Source organism: Amia ocellicauda, chromosome 6 (genome assembly GCF_036373705.1).
Source record: "Amia ocellicauda isolate fAmiCal2 chromosome 6, fAmiCal2.hap1, whole genome shotgun sequence".
NCBI lineage: Eukaryota > Metazoa > Chordata > Actinopteri > Amiiformes > Amiidae > Amia > Amia ocellicauda.
In genome coordinates, this window is record NC_089855.1 from 38,244,751 (window position 1) to 38,271,610 (window position 26,860).

At 39.8% G+C, this 26,860-nt stretch overlaps 1 protein-coding gene across 5 annotated transcripts in view; it reads right to left on the minus strand.

Moving 5' to 3' along the window:
- agpat3 (1-acylglycerol-3-phosphate O-acyltransferase 3) overlaps nucleotides 1-26,860 on the minus strand; it is a 125,260-nt gene that overhangs the window by 38,237 nt on the left and 60,163 nt on the right. For all 5 annotated transcript variants that reach the window (XM_066707083.1, XM_066707078.1, XM_066707080.1 and 2 more), the window contains 2 exons: nucleotides 8,301-8,454; nucleotides 4,235-4,337 (listed from right to left, as the gene is read on the minus strand). In XM_066707083.1, coding sequence (XP_066563180.1) covers nucleotides 4,235-4,337; nucleotides 8,301-8,454 — 257 coding nt within the window. The remainder of the gene's footprint in view (nucleotides 1-4,234; nucleotides 4,338-8,300; nucleotides 8,455-26,860) is intronic.

Sequence of the window (26,860 nt, forward strand, 5' to 3'; positions counted from 1 at the left end):
GCATTTTCCTTAAGCAATGGCTTTTTTCTGGCCACTCTTCTATAAAGTCCAGCTCTGTGGAGTGTAAGGCTTAAAGTGGTCCTATGGACAGACATTACAATCTCCACTGTGGAGCTTTGCAGCTCCTTCAGGGTTATCTTTGGTCTCTTTGTTGCCTCTCTGATTAATGCCCTTCTTGCCTGGTCCGTGAGTTTTGGTGGGCAGCCCTCTCTTGGCAGGTTTGTTGTGGTGCCATATTCTTTCAATTTTTTAATAATGGAATAGATGGTGCTCTGTAGGATGTTCAAACCCTGATCTGTACTTCTCCACAACTTTGTTCCTGACATGTTTTGAGACCTCCTTGGTCTTCAAGGTGCCACTTGCTTGGTGGTGCCCTTGCTCAGTGGTGTTGCAGACTCTGGGGCCTTTCAGAATAGGTGTGCATATATATATACACCGATCAGCCATAACATTATGACCACCTGCCTAATATTGTGTAGGTCCCCCTTTTGCTGCCAAAACAGCCCTGACCCGTTGAGGCATGGACTACACTAGACCTCTGAAGGTGTGCTGTGGTATCTGGCACCAACACGTTAGCAGCAGATCCTTTAAGTCCTGTAAGTTGCAAGGTGGGGCCTCCATAGATCGGACTTGTTTGTCCTGCACATCCCACAGATGCTCGATTGGATTGATATCTGGGGAATTTGGAGGCCAAGTCAACAGCTTGAACTCATGATTCATCAGACCAGGCCACCTTCTTCCATTGCTCTGTGGTCAAGTTCTGATGCTCACCTGCATATCGTAGGCACTTTCGGCAGTGGACAGGGGTCAGCATGGGCACCCTGACTGGTCTCCGGCTACTCAGCCCCATTCACAACAAACTGCGATGTACTGTGTGTTCTGACAACTTTCTATCAGAACCAGCATTAACTTTTTCAGCAATTTGAGCTACAGTAGCTCATCTGTTGGATTGGACCACACGGGTCAGCCTTCGCTCCCCATGTGCATCAATGAGTCTTGGCCGCACATGACCCTGTCGCCGGTTCACCGCTTTTCCTTCTGTGGACCACTTTTCATAGGTACTGACCACTGCAGACTGGGAACACCTCACAAGAGCTGCAGTTTTGGAGATGCTCTGACCCAGTCATCTAGCCATCACAATTTGGCCCTCGTCAAAGTCGCTCAGATCCTTACGCTTGCCCATTTTTCCTGCTTCTAACACATCAGGTTTGAGCACAAAATGTTCACTTGCTGCCTAATATATTCCACCCACTGACAGGTGCCATGATAATGAGATTATCAGTGTTATTCACTTCAGCTGTCAGTGGTCATAATGTTATGGCATATATATATATATATACACACACACACACATACAGTGAGGGAAAAAAGTATTTGATCCCCTGCTGATTTTGTATGTTTGCCCACTGACAAAGAAATAATCAGTCTATAATTTTAATGGTAGGTGTATTTTAACAGTCAGAGACAGAGTAACAACAAAAAAATCCAGAAAAACGCATTTCAGACGTTTCTTGTAGTTGGCCACCAGGTTTGCACACATCTCAGGAGGGATTTTGTCACACTCCTCTTTGCAGAATCCTCTCCAAGTCATTAAGGTTTCGAGGCTGATGTTTGGCAACTCGAACCTTCAGCTCCCTCCAAAGATTTTCTATGGGATTAAGGTCTGGAGACTGGCTAGGCCACTCCAGGACCTTAATGTGCTTCTTCTTGAGCCACTCCTTTGTTGCCTTGGCTGTGTGTTTTGGGTCATTGTCATGCTGGAATAACCATCCACGACCCATTTTCAATGCCCTGGCTGAGGGAAGGAGGTTCTCACCCAAGATTTGACGGTACATGGCCCCGTCCATCGTCCCTTTGATGCGGTGCAGTTGTCCTGTCCCCTTAGCAGAAAAACACACCCAAAGCATAATGTTTCCACCTCCATGTTTGATGGTGGTTATGGTGTTCTTGGGGTCATTCCTCCTCCTCCAAACACGGCGAGTTGAGTTGATGCCAAAGAGCCTGATTTTGGTCTCATCTGACCACAACACTTTCACCCAGTTATCTTCTGAATCATTCAGATGTTCATTGGCCAACTTCAGACGGGCCTGTACATGTGCTTTCTTGAGCAGGGGGGACCTTGCGGGCGCTGCAGGGTTTCAGTCTTTCACGGCATAGTGTGTTACCATTTGTTTTCTTGGTGACTATGGCCCCAGCTGCCTTGAGATCATTAACAAGATACTCCCATGTAGTTCTGGGCTGATTTCTCACTGTTTTTATGATCATTGAAACTCTACGAGGTGAGATCTTGCATGGAGCCCCAGACCGAGAGAGACTGACAGTTATTTTGTGTTCCTTCCATTTGCGAATAATCGCACCAACTGTTGTCACCTTCTCACCAAGCTGCTTGGCGATGGTCTTGTAGCCCATTCCAGCCTTGTGTAGGTCTACAATCTTGTCCCTGACATCCTTGGACAGCTCTTTGGTCTTGGCCATGGTGGAGAGTTTGGAATCTGATTGATTGATTGCTTCTGTGGACAGGTGTCTTTTATAGAGGTAACGAGATGAGATTAGGAGCACTCCCTTTAAGAGTTCGTTACCTGTATAAAAGACACCTGGGAGCCAGAAATCTTGCTGATTGATAGGGGATCAAATACTTATTTCCCTCATTAACATGCAAATCAATGTATAACTTTTTTGAAATGCGTTTTTCTGGATTTGTTTGTTGTTATTCTGTCTCTGACTGTTAAAATACACCTACCATTAAAATTATAGACTAATCATTTCTTTGTCAGTGGGCAAACGTACAAAATCAGCAGGGGATCAAATACTTTTTTCCCTCACTGTAGATAGATAGACAGACAGATAGATAGATAGATAGATGTGACAGATCATGCGACACTTAGATCGAACACAGGTGGACTATTTAACTAATTATGTGACTTCATATCAAAGGGGGTGAATACATATGCATGCACCACTTTTCCGTTTTTTTATTTTTTTGAATTTTTTAAAACAAGTTATTTTTATTCATTTCACATCACCAATTTGGACTATTTTGTGTATGTCCATTACATGAAATCCAAATAAAAATCAATTTCAATTACAGGTTGTAATGCAACAAAATAGGAAAAATGCCAAGGGGGGTGAATACTTTCGCAAGGCACTGTAAAAGACAATGAGTCACAGCACTTCCTGGTTGTATGGCAAGCCAAATTATCATTTAGAGATACCTCTAAATGCATTTAAAGATATCTTCAAATATTTCAAGATATCTCTAAATCATTTAAAGATAGCTATAAATGATTTAGAGATATTTGCAAATGATTTAGAGATATCTAAATAAGGTGCTTTTTGAAGATATCTCTAAATGATCTGAAGATATCTCTAAATGATTTGCAGATATCTCTAAATGAACAGGAAGTCATTTGAAGATATCTCAATTATTTGCAGATATCTTTAAATGATTTAGAGATCTGCAAAACATTTAGAGATATCTTCAAATCATTTAGAGATATCTCTAAATGTACTTTTAAATGAGATATCTTGAAATTATTTGCAGATATCTTTAAATGATTTAGAGATATCTTCAAATAATTCCAGATATCTTTAAATGATTTAATGATATATTTAAATGATTTAGAGACATCTTTAAATATTTGAAAATATCTTTAAATTATTTAGAGATATCTCTAAATGATAATTTGGCTTGCCATATGGTTGCAATATGTGGTGATTGTGTTTTGTACTGGTAGATAAATATCTAAATAAGGAGATCATTATCATAGATTTTAATTAACATCCTACTAAGATCTATAACATGGAAAAAGAAACACAAGCAAAATGCCTGCTAAAATGCATACTGTCAACCGATAATTTCCCATAGGAAAAAATCTGTATAGGAGACACTTCTTCACACAGAGAGTCATCACAATCTGGAACAAACTCCCCAGCGATGTGGTTGAAGCAGACAATTTGGGAACATTCAAAAACAGACTGGATGTGATCTTCGGATAACTTAGTTATTAATGGACACCAAACTAGCACAAAGGGTCGAATGGCCTCCTCTCATTTGTACATTTTATGTTCTTATGATTGAATACATTTGGAACATCAAGGTGGAAACTTAACATTGCCATTTTAATTTAGTATGAATATACTATGTATAAGATGTGTAGAATTCTTAGCTTAAGCTGGGTTGAGTAAACTCGGGTAAGCCCAGTGCACAGACTGATTAAAGAAATATATATCCTACCTGACACTCATGTCTGCTTCATACTTCTTCCCATATAAGATTCCTAGAAGGGAGGGATTCTTCTTGTCTTTGAAATTAAGGGTTACATCATAAACTGCAGAAACTGAAATGACAGGGAAAAAAGTCAAAGTCACAACATCTAATGACACTGAGAATGTTTTTGTTTGAATAGGCTTATAGAATTTAATTCACAAATGCATTCAAGTGATGTTGACTGACTCAGCCTGGATACAGTCATTACAAATGGCTTAACCTTTTCTAAGCAGAGGTTTCAACTGAATGAACAACACATCCAGCTGTTGCATCAACACATTTCCATAATGACTGTCTCTCAGGAAAAGATGAGTTGCAAATGTAACCTCGGTTATCTGAAAAAGAGAACACTGCCCAAAAGGGAAGGGGTTAAGCCAATTACCATGGTACCTCAAATTATTATTATTATTTTTTTCTATCGAAGCTGCCTATAGGCCAGTCCACATGTCATACAAACAGCTCTTCCTGTTTCCGGTTTGTATATCAAGCCCTGCGCAGACTACAACTTCCTCTTGACAGATTAGGGACTAGCAGAATTAAAAACAAACATCACCTGGGCCAGATGGGATCTGTCCAACAGTTCTTAAAGAAATTAGGGAGATTATTTTTAGGCCGCTAACTGAAATATTCCAAATGACACTTGGAACAGGGGATGTGCCAACTGACTGGAAGACAGCAAATGTCATACCAATCCACAAGAAAGGGGACAAAACTGAGCCAGGATATTACAGACCAATCAATCTCACCTGCATTACTTGTAAAATGTTGGAAAAAAATATTAGACAGAAAACAGAAGAACATCTTAATGAAAACCATATTCTTGGAGATAGTCAACATGGGTTTAGAGGAGGCAGATCATGTCTTACAAATTTAATGGAGTTTTTTGAACATGCAATTGCAGCTGTGGATCATGTAAAAGCATATGATATGATATACTTAGATTTTCAAATAGCTTTTGATAAGGTTCCACACCAAAGACTGATCCTCAAACTGGAAGCTGTAGGCATTCAGGGTAATTTAAGTAGATGGGTTATGAATTGGTTGATGTGTGGCGATTAGAGGTGTCGCTTCTAACTGGAGTAAGGTTGTTAGTGGAGTTCCACAGGGATCATTACTAGGGCTTTTGCTTTTTCTAATCTATATTAATGATCTGGACTCTGGGATAGTTAGCAAACTTGTCAAATTTGCCGATGATACTAAAATAGGTGGCTCAGCAGATACAATCTCGGCTGCACAGGCTATTCAAAGGGACTTAGATAACATTCAGTTGTGGACCGACACCTGGCAGATGAAATTCAATGTGGACAAGTGCAAGGTAATACATGCAGGTAACACAAATGTCCACTATAATTACACTATAGGAGGAATAGAACTAGATGAAGTATCGCATGAGAGACCTAGGAGACTCCTCACTTTCTCCATCCAAACAATGTGGGGAAGCAATAAAAAATGCAAACAGAATGTTAGGGTATATTGTCAAAAGTGTAGAATTTAGAACAAGAGAAGTAATATTAAGACTCTACAATTCACCAGTTAAACCGCATCTGGAATATTGTGTACAGTTCTGGGCTCCACACTTCATGAAAGATATCGCTGCTCTAGAGGCAGTTCAGAGAAGAGCAACCAGATTTGAAGTGAATGTCCTATTCAGAGAGACTGAGGAGACTAGGTGGGGACCGGAGGAGCTTTTCCAGATTAGCAGGGACACAAATGGAAATTGGGCTTCAAGGCATTCAAAACAGAAAACAGGAGATACTTCTTCACACACAGAGTTGTCACAATCTGGAACAAACTGCCCAGCGATGTGGTTGAAGCTGAAAATTTGGGAACATTTTAAAATAGACTGGATAGGATCCTTGGATCACTTAATTAATTAATCTAATTTGTAAACTTTCTTATGTTCTTATGTTCTTTGCTGGGAGTTAGAACCCCCAAGTGATCTTGAAACCCTTTGGGGGAGGGGTTACTGTATATCCAAACAAGGGAGGAGGGCAGACAAGTGGTAAGAAAGCCTGCCCCAAGGTTGATGCCTGCTAAGGGGGCCTCAACTCAAGCAGTACTTTGTACACAGAATCTATTGGTGTATGTCCCCTTAGGGCCACATGCTGAACAGCCCCAGGAGCGAAGACAACAGTCACATTACACTAGGCAACAACATACTGGGGGCAGTCAGACACTTGCAGAAGAGGACACATCGACCCTTCTGGTAGGGAGGAAAAAAAATAAAAAGGTGGGTGGCAGGGCAACAGCACCTAGAAACATCCGCTTAGAAACAAGAACAGACATATGCCTGCTCTACTGGTTCTCAAACAGGAGCAGAATCACTGTAAGCTCGACTGTGTTGATTCAATAATATAATACAACTGAGGGCAAACCACATGTGGCCGCATTCACTGCTACAGGAGCACGATAACATCCGCACTACTGAGTATGCCCTGTGTCCAAATTGAACTCCATAGGACACAAACAATTGTTCCGAGTGCCTACTCTCCCTTATACGATCCATATAACACCTGAGTGCCTGCATGGGGCACAGCACGTTTAGCCGATTCCCCTCCCACGAAGAGCACGGAGGAGGATGGAATGCCATTAACTATCAGCCTACATGGAAGAGAGAGATCACCTTTGGGAGGAAGGCAGGATTAGGCCTAAGCATGACCGTAGAACCTTCCCCCATGAAGCATACTCAAGAGGAGTGTAGTGACAGGGAATGGAACTCGCTCACGCGCTTGACAGATGTGATTGCCAAAAAAAGCGGCCTGGAAATGGAACCCAGGTGGTTTCCCAATCGATTTGGAATGTGACATGCAGAGATGGCCACCAGATACCAGACACTGGAACAAACTCCCCTGCAAACGTGGCTGAAGCCGACAACTTGGGAACATTAAAAAAATAATAATAATAATAATAAAAATCCTTGGATCACTTTGTTATTAATGGACACTAAATGAGCATGATGTGTCGATTGGCCTCTTCTCTTTTGTAATCTTTCTTATGTTCTTCTTCAGGACCACCGGGAGAAGGAAGAATGAAGGGAACGCATAGAGGAACTTTTGCGTGACGAATCTCAGAGTTGTCGTATACAGAGAACCACAGCAGGCAATGAGAGGACTCTTCTGTGGTGAAAAGGTTTATCTCCGCCCTGCCGATGCAGTTCCAGATCTGCTGGGGGACCTGCTCATGCCATCTTTGGCAGTCCGCATGGTTGTGCACCACAATAACCCAGCAAGAGCCTGTGCTGTCAGGGGAAAAGGGAGATTCTCGACCTTCCTTCCTGACTTTTTGTGTGCGCGCGTAGAAGTCAGCACTGGCGAAGCACATCAGCCACAGAGATGCCACCGTCAGAGGTCTGGTGTGGCTATCGGGAGTGTCCTGATCAGGTCCTACATCTAGACTCCCAGGATAATTTGTGATAACAAACCTCTTTTTTGCCTTTATGTGCAGCCCTTGGCATTAGAAGGCAAAAGTTTTCTAGAGCAAGACCTGGATACAGATGCGGTCAACACTGTGTGAGACTATGTAATTTGTGGCTGGAAAGAGCCCATGAAAAGAATGTCTGTGCATTGGGATAGTTCACTGCTGGAAGAAGGTGGAAGAAGTTCAAAATCTAAAACTAAAGTTTTCAGAGCACACAACACTTGTGCTAGTTGCCTGCCATTCCTGATATCCCTGGTGGGTTTGGAACCACATTTTATTCAGCAGAAAATTGGTAACAGGTGATATCATTATATTTGTATTAGTTTTTCTTTTATAATTTACAATTTGTGGGGATTTATATTTGTTTTCTTTGATATATTTATATTTGTTACTAAAACAAAAAACAATATTATTTATTTCTTAGCAGACGCTTAGCAGATGCCTTACCCAGGGCAACTTACAAAATATAAGCGCAATACAAAGTGCAAAAATACAGCGCAGCCTTCAAGGCATAAAACAAATTGCAATTTACATATTACAGTACAATATAAAAACAATTATAAAAACCTGATCTTCAATCTCTGATCTATAGTTTAAACAGATAAGAACTGATTACCTGTTCCTTTGAGACACTGCATAGTAGTGGTGAAGCCTTTGGTTCGTGGCAGAAGATGATATTTTAATTTGGGGAGACATTTGGATTCAGCAACCTGCATACTGATTTGATGCTTTTTCTCTGTAAAGCGTGTTCCTTCACAGTACAGGAGGATCTGCATCACAGAAAGGGAGTGGGAGACATTTTAAATAATTCTTAACATTAGCATTTCTGAGAGAGACAGAACACACTGATATTTACAGTGCCTTGTAAAAGTATTCAGATCCTTCCTATTTGTGTCCTATTTTGTGAAGTTATAAAATTATGCATACACATTTGTTTGTAACTTAAAGGGGTCATGAACTGCCTTTATTTTGTACTGTTCTCTGAGGTCCACTTATAATGTTATCAAGATTTGTACATCAAAAAACATCATAATTTAGAAGTAATAGGCTATTTTCTGTCCTGTTTTGACCCCCCTCATCGGAACACACCATTTAATAGGCGTGGTGGATTGTAGACTCAGAAGTAAACGCCCACTGGTATGATTGGCTAACAGTTTTGCATATTTAAAAATGTTAAAATCCCCCGTCAGTAAACGTGTGGAATTGTTTTGAAAATTTCCAATGTTGAGAAATTCAGCCATACATGTTTGAGCCCGAATCGGAAGACAACGAACCTGCACCTCAAATGGCAAGGATACTACAGCCTGCGACAGCGTGGTAAATAATCATCTTTATTTATATTTATACTTTATGTATTTGTGAGGTAGTTAGCCTATTACATTATATTAGAGTTTAGCTGAAGACGCTACAGAAAGCGGTTTGTGTCGTTATTTTGTTAACATTTATGCATATTACACATTTTATATTTCATTGGTTGTTGCATATAAAGTTTAGATTCTAGGCGTTAATACAGTTATATCTGACAAAGGATAATTCGCGCTGCTTCATGTAAACGAAGTATAAATGAATATACCATCGTTTGTCAAGCTGTCGTTCTTATATTCATCGTCCATCATTTTCAATAAAGTAAAAAATGTTGTTGTCTTCGGAGCCATCTTTATCGTTTGGTTTCTGCATAGACCTGTGTTTGCCTGTCTCGTTGTTTACCTACTATATGTGTTAATCAGTGGGCGGGGCTAAACACGCAGTAATGTAGAAGCAGGCGTTGATGATCTTCTGCGGAGGCGGGGTTTAGCCACACTATTACATAATAAAGTGGCACATTCCACATCCTGTCGTTTTTGCAGATTGGCTTCAATATAAGCTGTTTTTAGACTAACGAGAAAGTTTTGAGTTCTGAAACTTACAGGATGTTTTTATAATAAAATGACCTATTATATGTCAAAAGATCAAGGGAATTTTGATTTCTCAGTTCATGACCCCTTTAATATTTTATTCAGGACTTGCTAAAACTTTAGGCCTTTTAAAGGTAAAGACAAGTTAAACATGTGGAAAACATACAACAAACATACAGCAAAATAAAATATTAAAAGATATATTGATTGAAAGGTATTGATTGCATAAGTATTCAGACCCTTCAACTCAATATTTGGTGGAAGCACATTTGGCAGGAATTACAGGCACAAGTCTTTATGGGTAAGAATCTACCAACTTTGCACACTGGCTTGGTAGACTTTTTGATCATTCTTCTTGCCAGATTTGCTCAAGCTCTTTCAATATGCTTAGGGAATGGTTATGGAAAAGCAGTTTTCAAGTCCTTCCACAGATTATCAGTAAGATTCAGGACTCTTATTCTACACTGTAACTTTTGCCTTTGGATCATTGTCCTGCTGAAAGATAACTTTTTGCCCCAGTTTTAACTCTAGCAGACTGAAACAGGTTATTCTCTAGTATTTGCCTGTACTTGGCTCTAGGGCTGTCCCGAAGGGTACATTTTAATCTTTGAAGGTTTGGAACACATTACCGAACGAAGGTTCGAAGCTTCATTGAGGCTAATTTGCATAATGTATTGATCACATTAGCTACTAGTGTATCGATTTGAATGAACAGCCTGATTAAAGGTAATCCATATAAACAATATAAAACATCCCCTTGTAGTTTAAAATAAGTGATCAAACAGTGATCATGTTTTTATTTATTTTTTACAAGCACATGGTTTATATTGATTTTACTTGCATGAAATAGCAAATCGGTGTAAACCCCTTGATGAATATACTACTGAAAGTACAAAAATTAAAAGTAGAAAGCAGTAAATACAAGACACCAAAACAAAGTAACCTAATAAAAAGACTCTTCAACATGATATATTGTTATACCAATAATAATAATAATAATAATAATAATAATAATAATAATAATAGGTCAATTGCAACAAACTTGCAGAGTTCGATGGATCATCTCCAGTATGTTGCTTTCAGTTCTATGCAATTGACCTGTTAAGCCTAATACAAAAAGCATAATAATTTAAACTTATGTTGTTTAAATGATCCCAGAACACACTTGTTCCTCTGTGATATACCAATTTTCAGTTGCAATTTTACATTAAGCTTTTTGGGGGTCTTCTGTGCATTTAGCTAAAAAATCCAAACGGCAAATGTTTGTCGAAACATTTTTGTTTTGTTTTACATTTCTACAATTTGCTGTAAAGATCACGTATGAAGAAACAATAACACATAATAACGCAGTGGTCCACAGGTATCCTTGCAAACACACAATGTTGCCACAATGTTATAGCAACATAATTTAGCTGGGATGCTGGCAAATGGCAGATAGTTCTCTTTCAAAATATACACCGATCAGCCATAACATTATGACCACCTGACTAATATTGTGTAGGTCCCCCTTTTGCCGCCAAAACAGCCCTTACTCGTCGTGGCATGGACTCCACTAGACAGATTCGGTAACGAGAACAATAATAAACAGATTCGGTAACGAGAACAATTCTCCTGCAGCAAATCATGTGTGCTGTGGTATCTGGCACCAAGACATTAGCAGCAGATCCTTTAAGTCCTGTAAGTTGCGAGGTGGGGCCTCCATGGTTCGGACTTGTTTGTCCAGCACATCCCACAGATGCTCGATTGGATTGAGATCTGGGGAATTTGGAGGCCAAGTCAACACCTTGAACTCGTGATTCATCATACCAGGCCACCTTATTCCAATGCTCCGTGGTCCAGTTCTGATGCTCACCTGCATATTGTAGGCACTTTCCGCAGTGGACAGAGGTCAGCATGGGCAACCTGACTGGTCTGCAGCTACGCAGCCCCATACACAACAAACTGTGATGCACTGTGTGTTCTGACACCTTTCTATCAGAACCAGCATTAACTTTTTCAGGATTTGAGTTACAGTAGTTCGTCTGTTGGATCAGACCATACAGGCCAGCCTTCGCTCCCCACGTGCATCACTCAGATCCTTACGCTTGCCCATTTTTCCTGCTTCTAATACATCAAATTTGAGGGAAAAATGTTCACTTGATGCCTAATAAATCCGACCCACTGACAGGTGGCATGATAACGAGATTATCAGTGGCAACTGAGGGGCTTTTTTCTCGAACTTAGTTAGGTCCAGCAACTTTTATTTAAGTAATGGTCAGTATACAAATCAAATGTTTGAATTTAGATAATGGGGCATCTGAAGTGTGGTTTAGTATTTTAACTCATCATTGCGGGTGCAGCAACACACTGACTCGTTCTTCCTCTTCCCTCCACCTTTTATCCACTCTCCCTATGCTCCTCCCCACAACACTACTTTTACCCTTAACCTTTTATTGGGTGCGGTGGTGCTACAGTGTTCAAACATTGTCAAATTCTATTAACAAGAGAAAAAATAAAATAATAATGTGATTGTCACGTGACAGACCTTCGAAGGTCTGAAAACCGAAAAAAACGTAGAACGTTCAAACCTTCGGAGATTGCCCTAAATGGCTTCATCCATTTTTCTTCAATCCTAACAAGCTTTCCAGTCCCTGCTGAGGAGAAGCATCCCAATAGTATGATGCTGCCACCACCATACTTGACTAGACAGATAGTGTTGACGTGGGAGATGTGCCAAGTTGGGACTATGCCAAGTGTAATGCTTGACATTTACATAAAAAAATTAAAATTTTGCTGGCATCTTTCATGAGTTTCTCCCTTGCCCTGATGCTCAGTTTGGAGAGATGGATTTATTTAAGTAGTGTCTGGGTGGTACAATGCACCATCCATTTCTTGATGATTCAGTACACTGTGTTCACAGTAGGTTTAACCGTGCAACGGCTCCGGAGCCCAGAGCTAGCTCCAGGACCCAGAGCCGGAGCGGAGCTGGAGCTGGAGCTGGCATTGCTGGAGCCGGAGCGGAGCTCATTGGAGCGCTCCGGAGCCTGGAGCCAGAGCTGAGGTCATGGAGCTGCTCCACTCTTTCCCACCTTCAATAAACTCACCCAGATATTAAGTCCAGTTTTCTTAAATTAACAAAATATGTAACTTCATAGGTATTATTGTGTCTTGGGGGATATAAAATAAGATCAGTTCTCACTTCAGCTATTAGTACATAATACATTATTTTTAGGGGGCCAAGCAACAAAGTTGCTGGAACCCTATTGTAATTGTTATTAATAATAATAATAATAATAATAATAATAATAATAATAATAATAATATTATTATTTTTCCGCCGCCGTTTTTTTTCAAAAGCCTATAAAACCCAAACCACTCGACGAAAACTCATGATACTTTATACAGTGATAGATGGCTATGTAGTGCTATGCCATATGCAATATGGAGGCCATATGTCACATGGTCTGGTGGCCATAGTGGCTTAAGTGACACATTTTGGAAAATCTACAAAAATCTTCCCCCGAAACCGCAGACGGGACAGATGTGAAACTTGGTGTATGATGTTATGGGCTATAAGACAAATCGATAAGTCACATGATTTGGCAGCCATATTGGATTGGCCAAGAATCTTCAAAGATCTTCTTCTCCGAAACGGTTGGTCCGATTGATATGAAATTTTCTACACCTGCTAGCTCCACTATCAGATTTGTTCAAGGCAAGTCGATTGCAGTAACAAGATGGCTGCCATGAGCCAATCAAATTTCAGAGATGGTCACGTTGGAAATAAATGCATATGGTGCAGTATGGAACTATGTTAGAATGTATTGGACTGTTTAATACTTGACAGGATTGATCCCATGAGCAATATGGTGGTCACTGGTCATCATTATTATTATTATTATTATTATTATTATTATTATTATTATTATACTTTTCGTCTCTTCCACCACAATATGTTCAAATGCCTATAACTTTTTAACCGATGTCTAAAAAGTCATCAAACTTGACATGGATGTAGGAGTCTATGGCATGCTCACTCGACCACAAAATGGCGTCATCATGTAACATGGTTTGGCAGCCATCTTGATTGTAGTCCAAACAAGAAATGTCAGTTTTCAAACATCGTTTTCTCAGGAACGGTAAAGAGTTGAGATATGAGACTTATAGTACATACTACACTTATGTTAATACTTGATTTGGCTATTTCCAAAAATGTATAAGTCATACGGTATGGTAACCATCTTGGAATATGCTGAAAACACTTCAGCCTAGATTTCTCATAAACCCTTAAACTGGCTGATGTGTACTTTGGTATGTAGTATCTTTGGACTGTGTTCCATACATATTCTTAATGAAAGCATATACCACAAAGAGTACTGAGAAAAAAAAACGAAGCCGCCATCTTGGGCATGTACATCGTAGCAACAAAGCAGTATCAGTCACTTGCAACAGTATTAGAATGGAAACTATTGTTGCATGCAAATACAAATAGTATAAACTGAGATGTGTTTGTAGTGAGGGTTGTTTCAGCTGTAGAGACCATGAAGGAAAACGAGGGAGAAACCGAAAGTGAAAGTAAAAAATACTTAAATATGATTCTCAACACACTGTAATGCGAGGTTTTCAAATAAATACATGAACATGAACAGTGGTACAAGAGCAATGACGTTGCTGAATCTGTAGTGGTGGGTTATTGCTTTCAAATTAAAGTAATTTCAAACTGAGATCACAACGAGTGCGTGACTTCCTGTTTATATCATGTTACATGCAACACGGGGTGGCACGAATTTGTGCTCTTCTCTCTCGGTGAAATCGTAACTTATGGTGACATTATATACTGATCTGTGCAGAATCGCTTGGGCTTTGCTGTAGGGTTTAAAGGGTGAACATGAGACGTGTACTGTGCGAGCTACACCCGAAAAAACGGACCTACTCGGTCTTTGGCATGTACATCGTAACAACAAGAGGCTCAGTCACAGTCAGTCACTTCAACACGATTATGATGTAAAGTATTAGTTTAAACACACAGACATTTCTGCATGCAGATACAAATACTGTTAACTGAGATTTGTTTATACTGAGAAAATATGAAAATATGCCTTCATCTGATTTATATGATTACGAGTCTGAAACCATATATTTCTTGACTGGAATCACCTGGAAGCCTCAATAGTATTATTATTATAATTTCTTTACCGTTAGTTTCAAAAGCTTATACAAACAATACACTTGATACAGTGATACACAGCTGTGTAGAGTGTTTCCATATGCAATATGGACTCCATATGTCAGATGGGCTGGTGGCCAGTTTGATTTAAGTGACACATTTAGGACAATTTTCAAACGTCTTCTTCTCTGAAACCACAGGTACGATTGATGTGGAATTTTGTACACATGCCTACATCCTCCATCAGATTTGTTAAAGGCAATATGATTGATGAAACGAGATGGTTGCCATGAGCCAATCAAATTTGAGGAATGTTTAACTTGCATAAGGTGCATAAATGAATAAATGGTACTGTGTAGATGTGTACTTGGCCCCCTGCGTTGCTGCTTGCAGCTATATTTTATTAATTGTAATTATATGACACCTTCACTTTCTCACACCTCTCACTTTCTAGAAGTGATTCTATAATCTCAGGGCATGTCTCTCATAAACCACTTGCAAAATAAGTAAAGACCATTTTAACTCTAAAGTTTTAAGTATTTTCAAATTATTTTATTCCAACCAAATTCTTCATCTTCTTTAATTAACCTCATTTTATAGCCATCTGTTATCTGAAATGTCCTGACTAGTTTTTCCAAAAGTTGGTTGCCAGGGAGTTAAGGTCGCATGCTGGAGTCATGCCCCCTGCACCTTGTTTGCCACTTTTGAGATATGAAAATACCGGACCCCTGGTGAGGGGGGTTTGCGAAATGTCAACCTAGAGGGGGTGCTGGCAATTAGACGACAATGGGGGGAGGGGGTTGAGGGCAAATTGTACACTGATACATTTTTTTACGACATATTCAATAGATTACAGTACTTAAAATAACCGGACATCTTCCAAAAATACTGGACGGGGGGTCAAAGTACATACAGTATATGGCCAAAAGTATGTGGACACTTGCTCGTCAAACATCTCATTCCAAAATTATGGGCATTAATATGGAGTTGGTCGCCCCTTTCATGCAATAACAGCCCCCACTCTTCTGGGAAGGCTTTTCACTAGATGATGCAACATTGTTCAGGGGATTTCAGCCAGAAGAGCATTAGTGAGGTTGGGCACTGATGTTGGGCGATCAGCCCTGGCTCACAGTCGGCTTTTCCATTCATCCCAAAGATGGAATGGGGTTGAGGTCAGGGCTCTGTGCAGGCCACTCAAGTTCTTCCACATCAATCTCTCTACTATTTCTGTATGGACCTCACTTTGTGCAAGGGTTGTCATGCTGAAACAGGAAAGGGCATTCCCCAAACTGTTGCCACAAATTTGGAAGTGCAAAATCATCTAGAATGTCACTGTAGGCTGTAGCATTAAGATTTCTCTTCAGTGGGACTAAGGGGTTGAGCCCTGAGACCACTATTCCTCCTCCAATCTTTACAGTTGGTCTATGCATTCGTGCAGGTAGGGGTGGGCGATCTGACGATTTTATATCATGATCGATCTTGAAGACGTCCACAATCTACTTTTCAAGCGAATCATAGAGATCGGGATCTTTTATGTCCTCATAATAATGTTAAAACAACAACGATTGCCTACTAGATGGCTGTGCTGATTGGCCAAATTATACCACGTGTCTCTATCATGTGTCTTTCATGTGTGGGTGACATATTAGAAAAAAAATTCTACATTAACTAGCACCATGGCAGATGAGGAGCTGGTGCCGAAAAAAAAGACTCAACATCAGTTGTGTGGCAGTGGTTTGGCTATGCACAGTTAGACATTTCAGAGAAAAGTTATTTGTAAACTTTGTTGGGTAATGGTCGGCTCTTCCGGAGGTGATACAACAAATCTTTTCAACCACCTGAAAAGGAAGCATCCGAAGGAACATGCCGTAGGTGTTTCACTCAAGTCAGTACAACCCCGTTCATCGGTATCACATGAGGTCCCAAAACATAAACAGTTATCACTGACCGACACATTAGAGCAGCAAACGATGGAAAGAGGTGACAGAGGCGGTCACATTCTACTTAGCTAAGGATATGGTGCCATTCAAATCTGTGGAAAACGTGGGATTAAAAAGACTGATCCACACTTTAGACGCACGGTATGATTTGCCAAGTCGCAAATATTTTTCTAATACCGCCATTCCCCATATGTATAGTGAATGCCGACAGAGGATCGCAGCAGAAATAAAGCATGGAGAATTTTTTGCAACGACAAGTGACTTATGGTCCAGTCGTACAGCTGAGCTGTACCTGAGTCTAACCATCCATTTTATTGACTGGAAGCTAAAAAGTGCACATCTTCAAACAAACTACTGCCCTGAAGACCACACTGGGGAGCTAATTGCTCACGACCTGAAGGATGCACTAAAATCTTGGAGTCTAAGTGAAGTACAAATGTCCTGCATGACAACAGACAACAAATATGGTGAAGGCCTTGCAGCTCAACAACTGGACTCGCCTGTCGTGCTTTGGCCACAGACTGCTTCTTGCCATAGGTGAGTAACGCAAAATAGCCTTAGCTAAATGTAAAAATACTACTTAATAATATAAATATATGATCAAGTTAAGATCAATTTTTTTTCTTTGTAATTTAAAATAACTCAAGTGGTCTTAAGTTACAACATTATATATTTTATATAACAAAATATTTATAAAATTGCTCAAAAGAGACAACAGTTCTGTTTATCTTTTTTTCATGAGTTATGATGGTCTGAACTTGTTTAATTGTCCATTTGTTTCCCCTTCACAGAAAAAAGTGCAAAGGATACACGGATTGAGCATGCCACATCACTATGCAAAAAAGTTGTTAGTGCTTTCTCCTTCAGCTGGAAAAAGCAGAGAGATCTAATGAAGGCACAACACGAGCTCAACCCGCCTCAGCGGAACCTAATAACAGAGTCTCCAACATGATGTGGGTCCCGACTCAAGATGGTTGAAAGAGTCCTTGAACAGGAAGCTGCCATTTCACAGGTTTTGAAAGCTGATAAGAAAGCAAGACACCTTGTGCTAACATGGCAGGATATTGATGTTTTGGAGTCAGTGAAGAAGGCCCTCAACCCACTCAAAGATTTCACATATGCACTCTCAGGTGAGGACTACTTGAGTGTTTCTTACTTAAAGTCTGTGTTGCATCTTCTGAAAATGAATATTTTGATTTTGGATGCTGAGGACACTAAATTAACAAATAAGGAAACCATCACCCAGTACCTCAGTGAAAAGTACAGTGACCCGACAACAGATGACCTCCTGGACATGGTGTCTCTTCTTGACCCAAGATTTAAGCTGCACTACGAGAATGAAGGAAAAAAGCAAAAAAGAAGCGCATGAAATCTCAAGCTATTACTGAGCTGGTAGTCCTTCTGTCGGCAACATCTCAACCAATAGTGCCTGTTGCGTCACACAGCACAGAATCTGAGGGGCCAGCCAAAAAAAAGACCAAAACAAATCTAGGTAGCCTTCTCAAAGTATCCAGTACCTCATCAGCCACAGGCCCAACTTCGGCACCTGCTTTGAAAGAGTTAATCGTGGCAGAACTGGCATCATAGCTCTCAATACCTGAAGCTGACAGCGAGTTGGATCTTTTAGAATGGTGGAAAACGCACCAGGCAAACTTTGGACGGGTTGCGCGCCTGGCAAAAAAGTACCTTAGTATCCCAGCAACCAGTGCACCATCAGAAAGACTATTTAGCACAGGTGGCAACATTGTCACATGCCAAAGGGCTACTTTGAAACTCCATAAAGTGGATCAAGTGCATTTTCCTTGCAAAAAATCTGTAATTCTGTCCAACCAGAATATCACAAAGAGGGGTCAACCTAATCTTCCATGTTTAGGAAAAGTAACAAAATTGCCAAAAATGTAATAATTTAATTTAAAATGTAATTGTGATAGCATAGTGAAGTTGTTTGTACCTTTTGAATTTATATTCAAAATGAAAGGTATTGATATCTGACATTTGATTCTACACCCTTTTCTACCTCATCATTCCTCTTAAGTCTTTGTTAAACTCTTCCAGTTATATTTCTGTTAATTTCAATAGCAGTGCAGTGCTGTTAAAATGTAGCTGTGAAACAGTCTGAATATATATATATTTTTTTTACGTACATTTAACTACTTTTTTAAATTTGAGTTCTGAATACTTGAAAAGTCTTATTTTATATAATATTATCTATTGGCTGCTGATTGCCACTTGAAGTTGTAAAAGAATGTTTATTTTAAAGTAAAGTAAACACCTTTGTGTTTGTTATATTTTATTACTGCAATTTCTGAGTACTTTAAGATCTTGTGTTATTTAATGTTTATCTATTGACTGCTGATTACAATTTTAATATTTAAAATAAAGTTAAACTCAGGCCATTTAATAATGAGTCAATGTTTGTTTTTAATTGTACAAATAGATAAATCCATAGGCTTGTTCCAGTCTGGATATTCTCTATAGTACATCTCAAAATTGGGAAGATCGTGATTCAGATCGTGGATCGTGATTATGTGTTATAAGATCGTGATATGATTTTTTGGGAAGATTGCCCACCCCTACGTGCAGGTAGCATTCTCCTAGCTTCCGCCAAACCCAGATTCCTCCGTCAGACTGCCAGATGGTGAAGCGTGATTCATCACTCCAGAGATCGCATTTCTACTGCTCCCAGTTCAAATGGTGGCTAGCTTAACACCACTCCAGCCGACGCTTGGCATTGTACATGAAGATCTTAGACTTGTGCAACTGCTCGGCCATGGAAACCAATTTCATGAAGTTCCTGACAAACAGTTCTTCTGCTGACATTGCTTCCAGAGGCAGTTTGGCACTTGGAAGTGATTGTTGCAACCAACAAAATACTATTTTTATGCACTAAGTATTTCAGCACTCAACAGTCCTGTTCTGTGAGCTTGTGTGGTCGACCACTTCGCGGGTGAGCTGTTGTTGCTCCTAGATGTTTCCTCTTAACAATAACAGCACTTACAGCTCACTAGGGCAGCTCTAGCAGGGCATCTTGAGCTCTCAGTAAAGTTCATTCTACTGCCAATTGCTGTGTGGCTTGATTTTACAGTGGCTCTCAAAAGTATTCATCCCTCTTTGTCTTTTCCACATGTTACAACATGAAATCAGAATGGATTTAATCAGTCAACATCAACACCGAAAATGTCCATAATGTCAAAGTGAAAAATATGATCTGCATTTTTTTCTAAATTAATTACAAATACAAAACAGCATAAGTAATCTCCGCTTCAGTCAATATTTGGTAGAGGCAGCTTTGATAGCAATTACAGCCATGAGTCTATGTGTATAAGTCTCTACCAGCTTTGCACATCTGGATACAGCAATGTTTGCCCATTCGTCATTGCAAAATTGAACAAGCTCCATCAAGTTGGATGGGGCCCTTTGGTGAACAGCAATGTTCAACTCCTTCCATATATTCTCAATTGGATTGAGGTCCGAGCTTTGACTGGGCCACTACAGGACATTGACCTTTTTATTTTTAAGCCACTCCATTGTGGCTTTGGCTGTATGTTTGGGGTCATTGCCCTGCTGAAAGATTAATCTTCTCCTAAGTCCCCGGGCCCCTTGCATTCTTCAGCAGGTTTTTTTTACAGGATTTCTCTGTACTTTGCTGCATTCATTTTACATAATGCTGCCACCACCATGCTTCACGGTAGGGATGGTGTTCTCAGGATGATTTGCAGTGTTAGGCTTGCACCAAATGTAGTGCTTAGCGTTGAGGCCAGAAAGACTCTGAAATAGAGCTCCCACATGCCTAACACAGTAATTAGAAGGGGTGCCCATATACTGTTGGCCAGGTAGTGTACAAATACTGGACAGTCCGCTAAAATACTTGCCCAATGGCAACCCTAATTGACACAGACATCTTTACAAGTTTCTACTTTTTCATGTTTGAATGTTTGAATAGGCCTGGAGCTGGAGCTGAACCTCTGGAGCCACTCTGGCGCTGGAGCCAGCAAACCCTAGTTCACAGAGACATTCAGAGACTTTTATATTTTTTGTATCACAGATAGTAAAAACATGTTAATTTAAAAGGTTTGTAACATGGGACTGGTTGCTATTTTAATGTATGGTTTATTATATGTGTAATTTGTAGTCATTTTTGTATTAATATTCTGACATGGATGGACTCCCTCCCAGCTTAGAGAAATTGGTAAGTAATGGGGCTAGCTAATTGATACAGCTTGATCAATACTGATGGATTAATTGATTGACTGATTGGATTTATAAAGCACAGGGAGAGAGCATGCAGGGAGCATGCCAGCAAAACACGATGAACACCACAGCTGAAGGAGGAGTAGGTGGCAGGCAGTGGTTGCCTATGGGCTGTAGGGGAGAGAGTGGCCAGAGCGCGGTGGAAGCGACAGGAGATGCAGCGATGGGACGGGCGGCCAATGGAGATAGGGGGCGAGAGGCTCGGCTCTGCACCTAGAGAAAGCTAGGTGGAATATTGGGGCACAACAGGTACAGTGCCACAGACCACTTAACAGGAGCCCGGGAACGGGTGTGGTTGAGCCGAGAATCCTCAGGTACCACCTGGTCCTGCTGGGCAAGTTACTGCTTCGAGGTGCCGTTATTTTCTTGGGTTCTCCTCCTCTACAGCCCAGGGGTCTTAGAGTTTCCCCATCTGCAGGGCAATGCCAGATTGAAGTGGTGTTTCAAGCCTGGTTATTAGAGACATTGAAAGGACTAATATGCTATGCCTGCAGCTCCCTGCTGAACAGATTTTTTCCTCCCATTAAATTAAAGTGCCAAAGGGGTGAGGATGAGATTTTGGTGATCCTTGTGCTAGGGGCTTCTTTATAAAGTATGTAACTGTGTAATGCAGAGTAATTTGCCAAAGGAACAAAGGAATTAAAATAAAATGTATTATTTTATATATCTAGTCGGGTGTCTGTGTTGGGCGTCCCAGAATATTTCCTCATATAAATAAAGGGGTGGCATAGTCAGGGGTTTAGGGAGGAGACAATGTTATGTGCCACTTGTGGCACCGGCTCGTTATATTCGTACCAGTCTCCTAACCTGTGCTTTTCATAGACTTTATCCCTGACTTGCTTTGAGAGCTCCTTGTTCTTCATGGTTGAGACTTTGCTTGAAAACCCCTACAGAAACAGTTGTTTATTCTGAAATCATACGAACCACTCTCATTGCAAACACAGAGAGGCCATTCAACTAAATGTGTTGCTTGTTTGGGTCATTTTGTGCATCTGAAATTTAGTTTTGGTACAGCAAAAGTTTTGACTACTCATACAATCATGACTTTTCCTTATGAATTTCTAATTAATTCTCTATTTACTTATTTGTTTTTCTTTTTTAAATATGTGGATTCGGTTGTGTACATGACATCTATTAATTCCTACTTCAAAGTGTCATAACTGCAAGCTTTAAAGCAACAAACTGAGAAGGTCTGACTACTTTTGCAAGGGACTGCATGTTCATATATTACCTTTTTGTTATTTTTGCAGTATTCTACACTTTATTAAAGAAGGATAGATTAAAGACAACGGTATTGTCATACTGTGGTGTAGTGTTAGGAAAAAACAACCTGACGCACAATACATTACTTATTACCTGCATTTCCTGACAAGCACAGACAATCATCATGTTTACATTCAAGACGTATTTGAAATAGTTGAATACATTCAAGATACATTTAATTTGCACCTATTCAAGGTTTACATGTATAGAGGCTTATTTGGAACAGTGTCTGAACCCCCCCTGCCCTTATTTCCCCCCTTATTATCCAGCACAAAATTTCCACCCAGCCCCTTAATTTGTTTGAGCCCCTGACCCCCAACAAGGCTATGCACGGTACTGACTCATCTAATAGGCGGGGGTCCTCTGGTAATAGACCTAAAAAGCAGTAGTTTTGTACAAAAAGGTGGTTTGTCATATAAAATTGTAATCCAAAAGTCTATATACCAGTCCATAGGCAAAAGTTTATTATGGTTTTGATGTTTTGCTTGACAGCCAAATTAAGGAAAATGGTTGAATAATTGCTTTCAATATTAATGTTGTACAATTATATACAACAGTTAGTTCCGGTCCTCGAATCTGATTGGATGAAAGACATTCCATGAGCACTGATGGTCTGACACAATCAGCACTCGGACGCTTCACTGTGTGTATCACTCCACCACATTAACCTTTGAAAACAAATAAATGTGTACAATAGTCCCAAGGACCAGCAAATGCACTAGGTTGTTGTCACCAGCTGCCAGCATGTTTGTTGCTTTTCTAATGCTTTCGAAACAATTTTTCTTGTTGAATGAAAAATATAAACGAAAACGATAATACTTATCAGACCATATTGTTTATCAGCGTACATTTTGTTGTCTCAAATTTGCATAACAGTTATGCTAATCAAATATAATTTTGCTCAGCTTGATTAGCAATTTAAATTGGTCTACCAATGATGAAGTGTTTTTTTTAATGAATTGGTCTTGTGACATATGATATGTGCATTCTTATCTACATTACTTTGCATGCATTTTAGATTGTAAAATGTATTTTACAGATATTTGCATTGTTATTTAATGCTTGCATGTTGCAGGTGTGCAACTGTGTCAATAGTAGCCTGCCCTATGCTCATCCCTGTGCCCAAGTTATAGCACCAAGTCTTCCATGCTTCTCCTGTAGTACTAGTGTATTCAAGCCTTTCCAGAAACCTGCACAGTACTTTCCATCTCTGCTCACAGACCCTGACTGCATTGTTTATTTAAGTAATGCTTGCATTCACCATTGCATAGGAGAGGAACTGGTGTGCTAATACAAGTTTGAAACTCTATAGATGCATCAGCATCAGACTCAATGCAGATCATGATATCAGTCTTGACTAATACAGTTATTCACTTGAAGTGACTTTCAATACAACTTCTTTATTTTAAGTTTATGTAGCCTTAAAAGGCTTGTCATCTGTGCACTGAAAATAATAACATGCTGACCCACTTAATTAATTTTATGTCATGCTGATTGTAGTGTTACTGTAGCTTGCATGATGATGTTTGTGGCCATGGTGTTGGTGCTTAACCTTTGATCTGTGTAAACCATGTTGAGTGTTGTATATATGTATTAGTAATATTTAATATTATTATTAATTAAACTAGTAAGTTGAGAGAGTTGTAGATCATACAGTACTGCATTGGATTACGTGATATCAAAATCTATACATCTTTCAAAAAATTATTCTTTGTCTTTTTTTTTATGCATCGTGTGTATTGTAGATTGTTATATAATATTTATCACAAGATAAATTATGTATTCCTAGTACTGTAACCTGAACAGAACATGTATGATGATATTCAAAGTCCATGGGAATGAAGTAAGTATGGCCTGGGGAGTGAGGGTTCAGGTAACATGGGAACAACATATGAAAGATTAATTGGACCAGTGGATGTAACTAGTAGTGACATGTCTACAAAAATACATTAGTTCAATATAAAGTATTTATTTATAACTACTTTTTACAATTTCAAACTGCAACAACTTGGCACTACTGACTTGACTATACAATTATGTTTGTATCATTATTAACCAGACTTATGCCGGGGTCACACTACACTATTTTAAGCCCGATTTGAGCCCGATTTGGCCCTCACGACAGATCGGCACTGATCGTCACGACAAGCAGCCTGGTCGGGGCGTGTCCCTGCTGCCGATGGTCGTGTAGTGTGAGACGGGCTGCAATGAGATCGCTTGCCCTCCGATCCGATCGTAAGCTGGTCGGAGCCGCTACAATTTTATTAAACGTTTAATATTTACGACTAAATTGGCACCGATCGTGGATAGTGACGTCATCAGCAGCCAATGAGAGCCGAGCTGACTGAAGCAGAGAGAAGAAACAGAAGAATAAATATGACAGAAGAATAAGATTTTCATATGTATTTATTAAAATACTACAAATACCAATGGTTGTTTCGGGCCACGTTATTTTAAAATACTATACACTTTTTGTGCTACACAAACATGACCTGTACATGTGCACGTCCATGTTTGTTGACCTTTTCTCTGTGTGGATCACGTGTGTTTCTGCAAGATTTGGAGGCTGTGATGCAGATCGCCACAACAGGGATGTCGGATCAGTCGTGTAGTGTGTGTTCCCCTGTACTTAAGCGATCATGTAGTGTGCACTTTTCTAGCATAGCCTTTGCCAGCATCAAGTCAACATACTCTTTCTGGAGATTGAGGGAGATCTTTGATAAAGGTACCAGCCACTCCGAGAAAAGTAGGAGGTGCAAAACAAACTCATAGGAACGTAGGGTTCTGAGATAACCCTTGAATCTTGCCTGATCTGCCCCATGTGTTGTACTGGAGGTGGCCATGCTTTCCAGGTGAGGAACGATCACTCCAAAGCCATTTATAAGTGGTTTGCATGCATTCCTCTTATGCTGGACAAAACGAGTGCCATTGGCTTTCAATAATTTCGACACAACTTCCTCCATAATCTCACCCAGCTTTCAGTTTCCGGACCCGTTTGGGGCTGTTTTGGTATAGATAATAGAGTGAGTCAAGCATGTCGGTTACCTGCTTAAAAGCAGGTATATCCTTGAAATAATCTTTCATTGCCAGTTCAAGGCAATGGTTTAAACAGTGAATTGCTACCAACCATGGGGAATCTGTCTTTAGTCGTTGTGAGAGGCTACTGCGCCATCCCAAATTGACACTTGCACCATCAGCCATGAAGCCTACCATTTTGTCACTCATATTATGCAACTCGAACTGTCTGAAACCTTCCATTACACAATCCTTCAATCCTTCAGCATTGGCATGGGCCACATTTTTTAGTCTAAGAAATCTAGTGACAGGTACACCAGTCTCAGTTACCAGTCGTACATACATGATTTCTTTTTCCACAATGCTCTGGTCTGTGGCTCCATCAATCAATAACAAAAAGTATGGGGATTTCTGAATCTCGGAGACCGATTCTCTTTCCATTACTCTCCCGATGATCTCAGTAAATTCCTTACATTTAAGTTCACTATGGTAGGTCTCACCAAGTTCAACCCCATGCCGCCCCCTCCAGCTCAACCAAAGATGAAAATGTTCTGGAAACAAAGCAAAATACAACACATAAGATTTTGTAATTATACATTTATCCACACAATTTCAAACTGTTATCCCCCAAATAATGGTGCAGTTCCAATTATTGGCTCATAACAATTAGGATACAACTGTATACTAGTGTTTTATTACTGGGGAAGGCTGCAGACAGGCATTGCAGGAAAATTGTATGAATATTTTATGCAAATAAAAATAACCATACATTTTTTTTTAATTGTGTTCCAGTATTAACATTTTCCTCTCAGTGTAAATTCTGGCAAAAGTAAACTTGTATTACTTAATCCCATTTAAAGGAATTGAACCTACAAGCTTTGGATTGGCATCCTCACTCAGGATAGAAATCAGCCCACTATGCAGTGACCACCCAACCATGACTCATTGTGGGCTAGTGTAGTGATTTCTATCCAGAGTGAGGATGCCAATCCAAAGCTATTTGTATTTATTTATTTTTATTATCACCATGGTTATCTTAAAATTATAATAATGTTACAGTACTGATACCTGAATGGGAGTTCCTCTTTGGCCAGCATGTAGAAGATAAGTCAATCTTCTCCCCATTGGTGTAGTTTTAAAGATTTCATCCAGTGTTTTTGGTTTAGTCTTCAGCTGCAGAGCCTTTTTATGCTTGTCTGAGTCCCCATGTTTTTTCACATTGTCTTTTTTTAGAGAAGATCCACATATCCCATCAATAAAGTTTTTGCTATAGTTCCTCAGAGCTTTTAAATTCTCCTCAAATTCACAACAATATTTGCACTTGATTTTAGTCACAGTACCTGCATCTGTGCAAATGTCAATCCATGTGAACCCCCATGCTTTAACAGGGTGTTCTTCAGGGCCACGATTATACAAAAGTATAATCTGATCATAAATGTCAGTAAAAATTACAGTACATATAACATGTGTAAAATGTGTAGAGTGCAGTAACAATTCAAAAACTCCCACCAAAAACTGTTGTTCCCACACCAATTTACATCGTCATTTACAAGACCGCACGCATGTAAAGGTCCACCCCCATTTTCGCCTGAATTTACTGTTGTCATATATTTACTTGCAACTACAAGGGCTAGTGGCAAGTATCTTATATGGAAACACTCAGCAC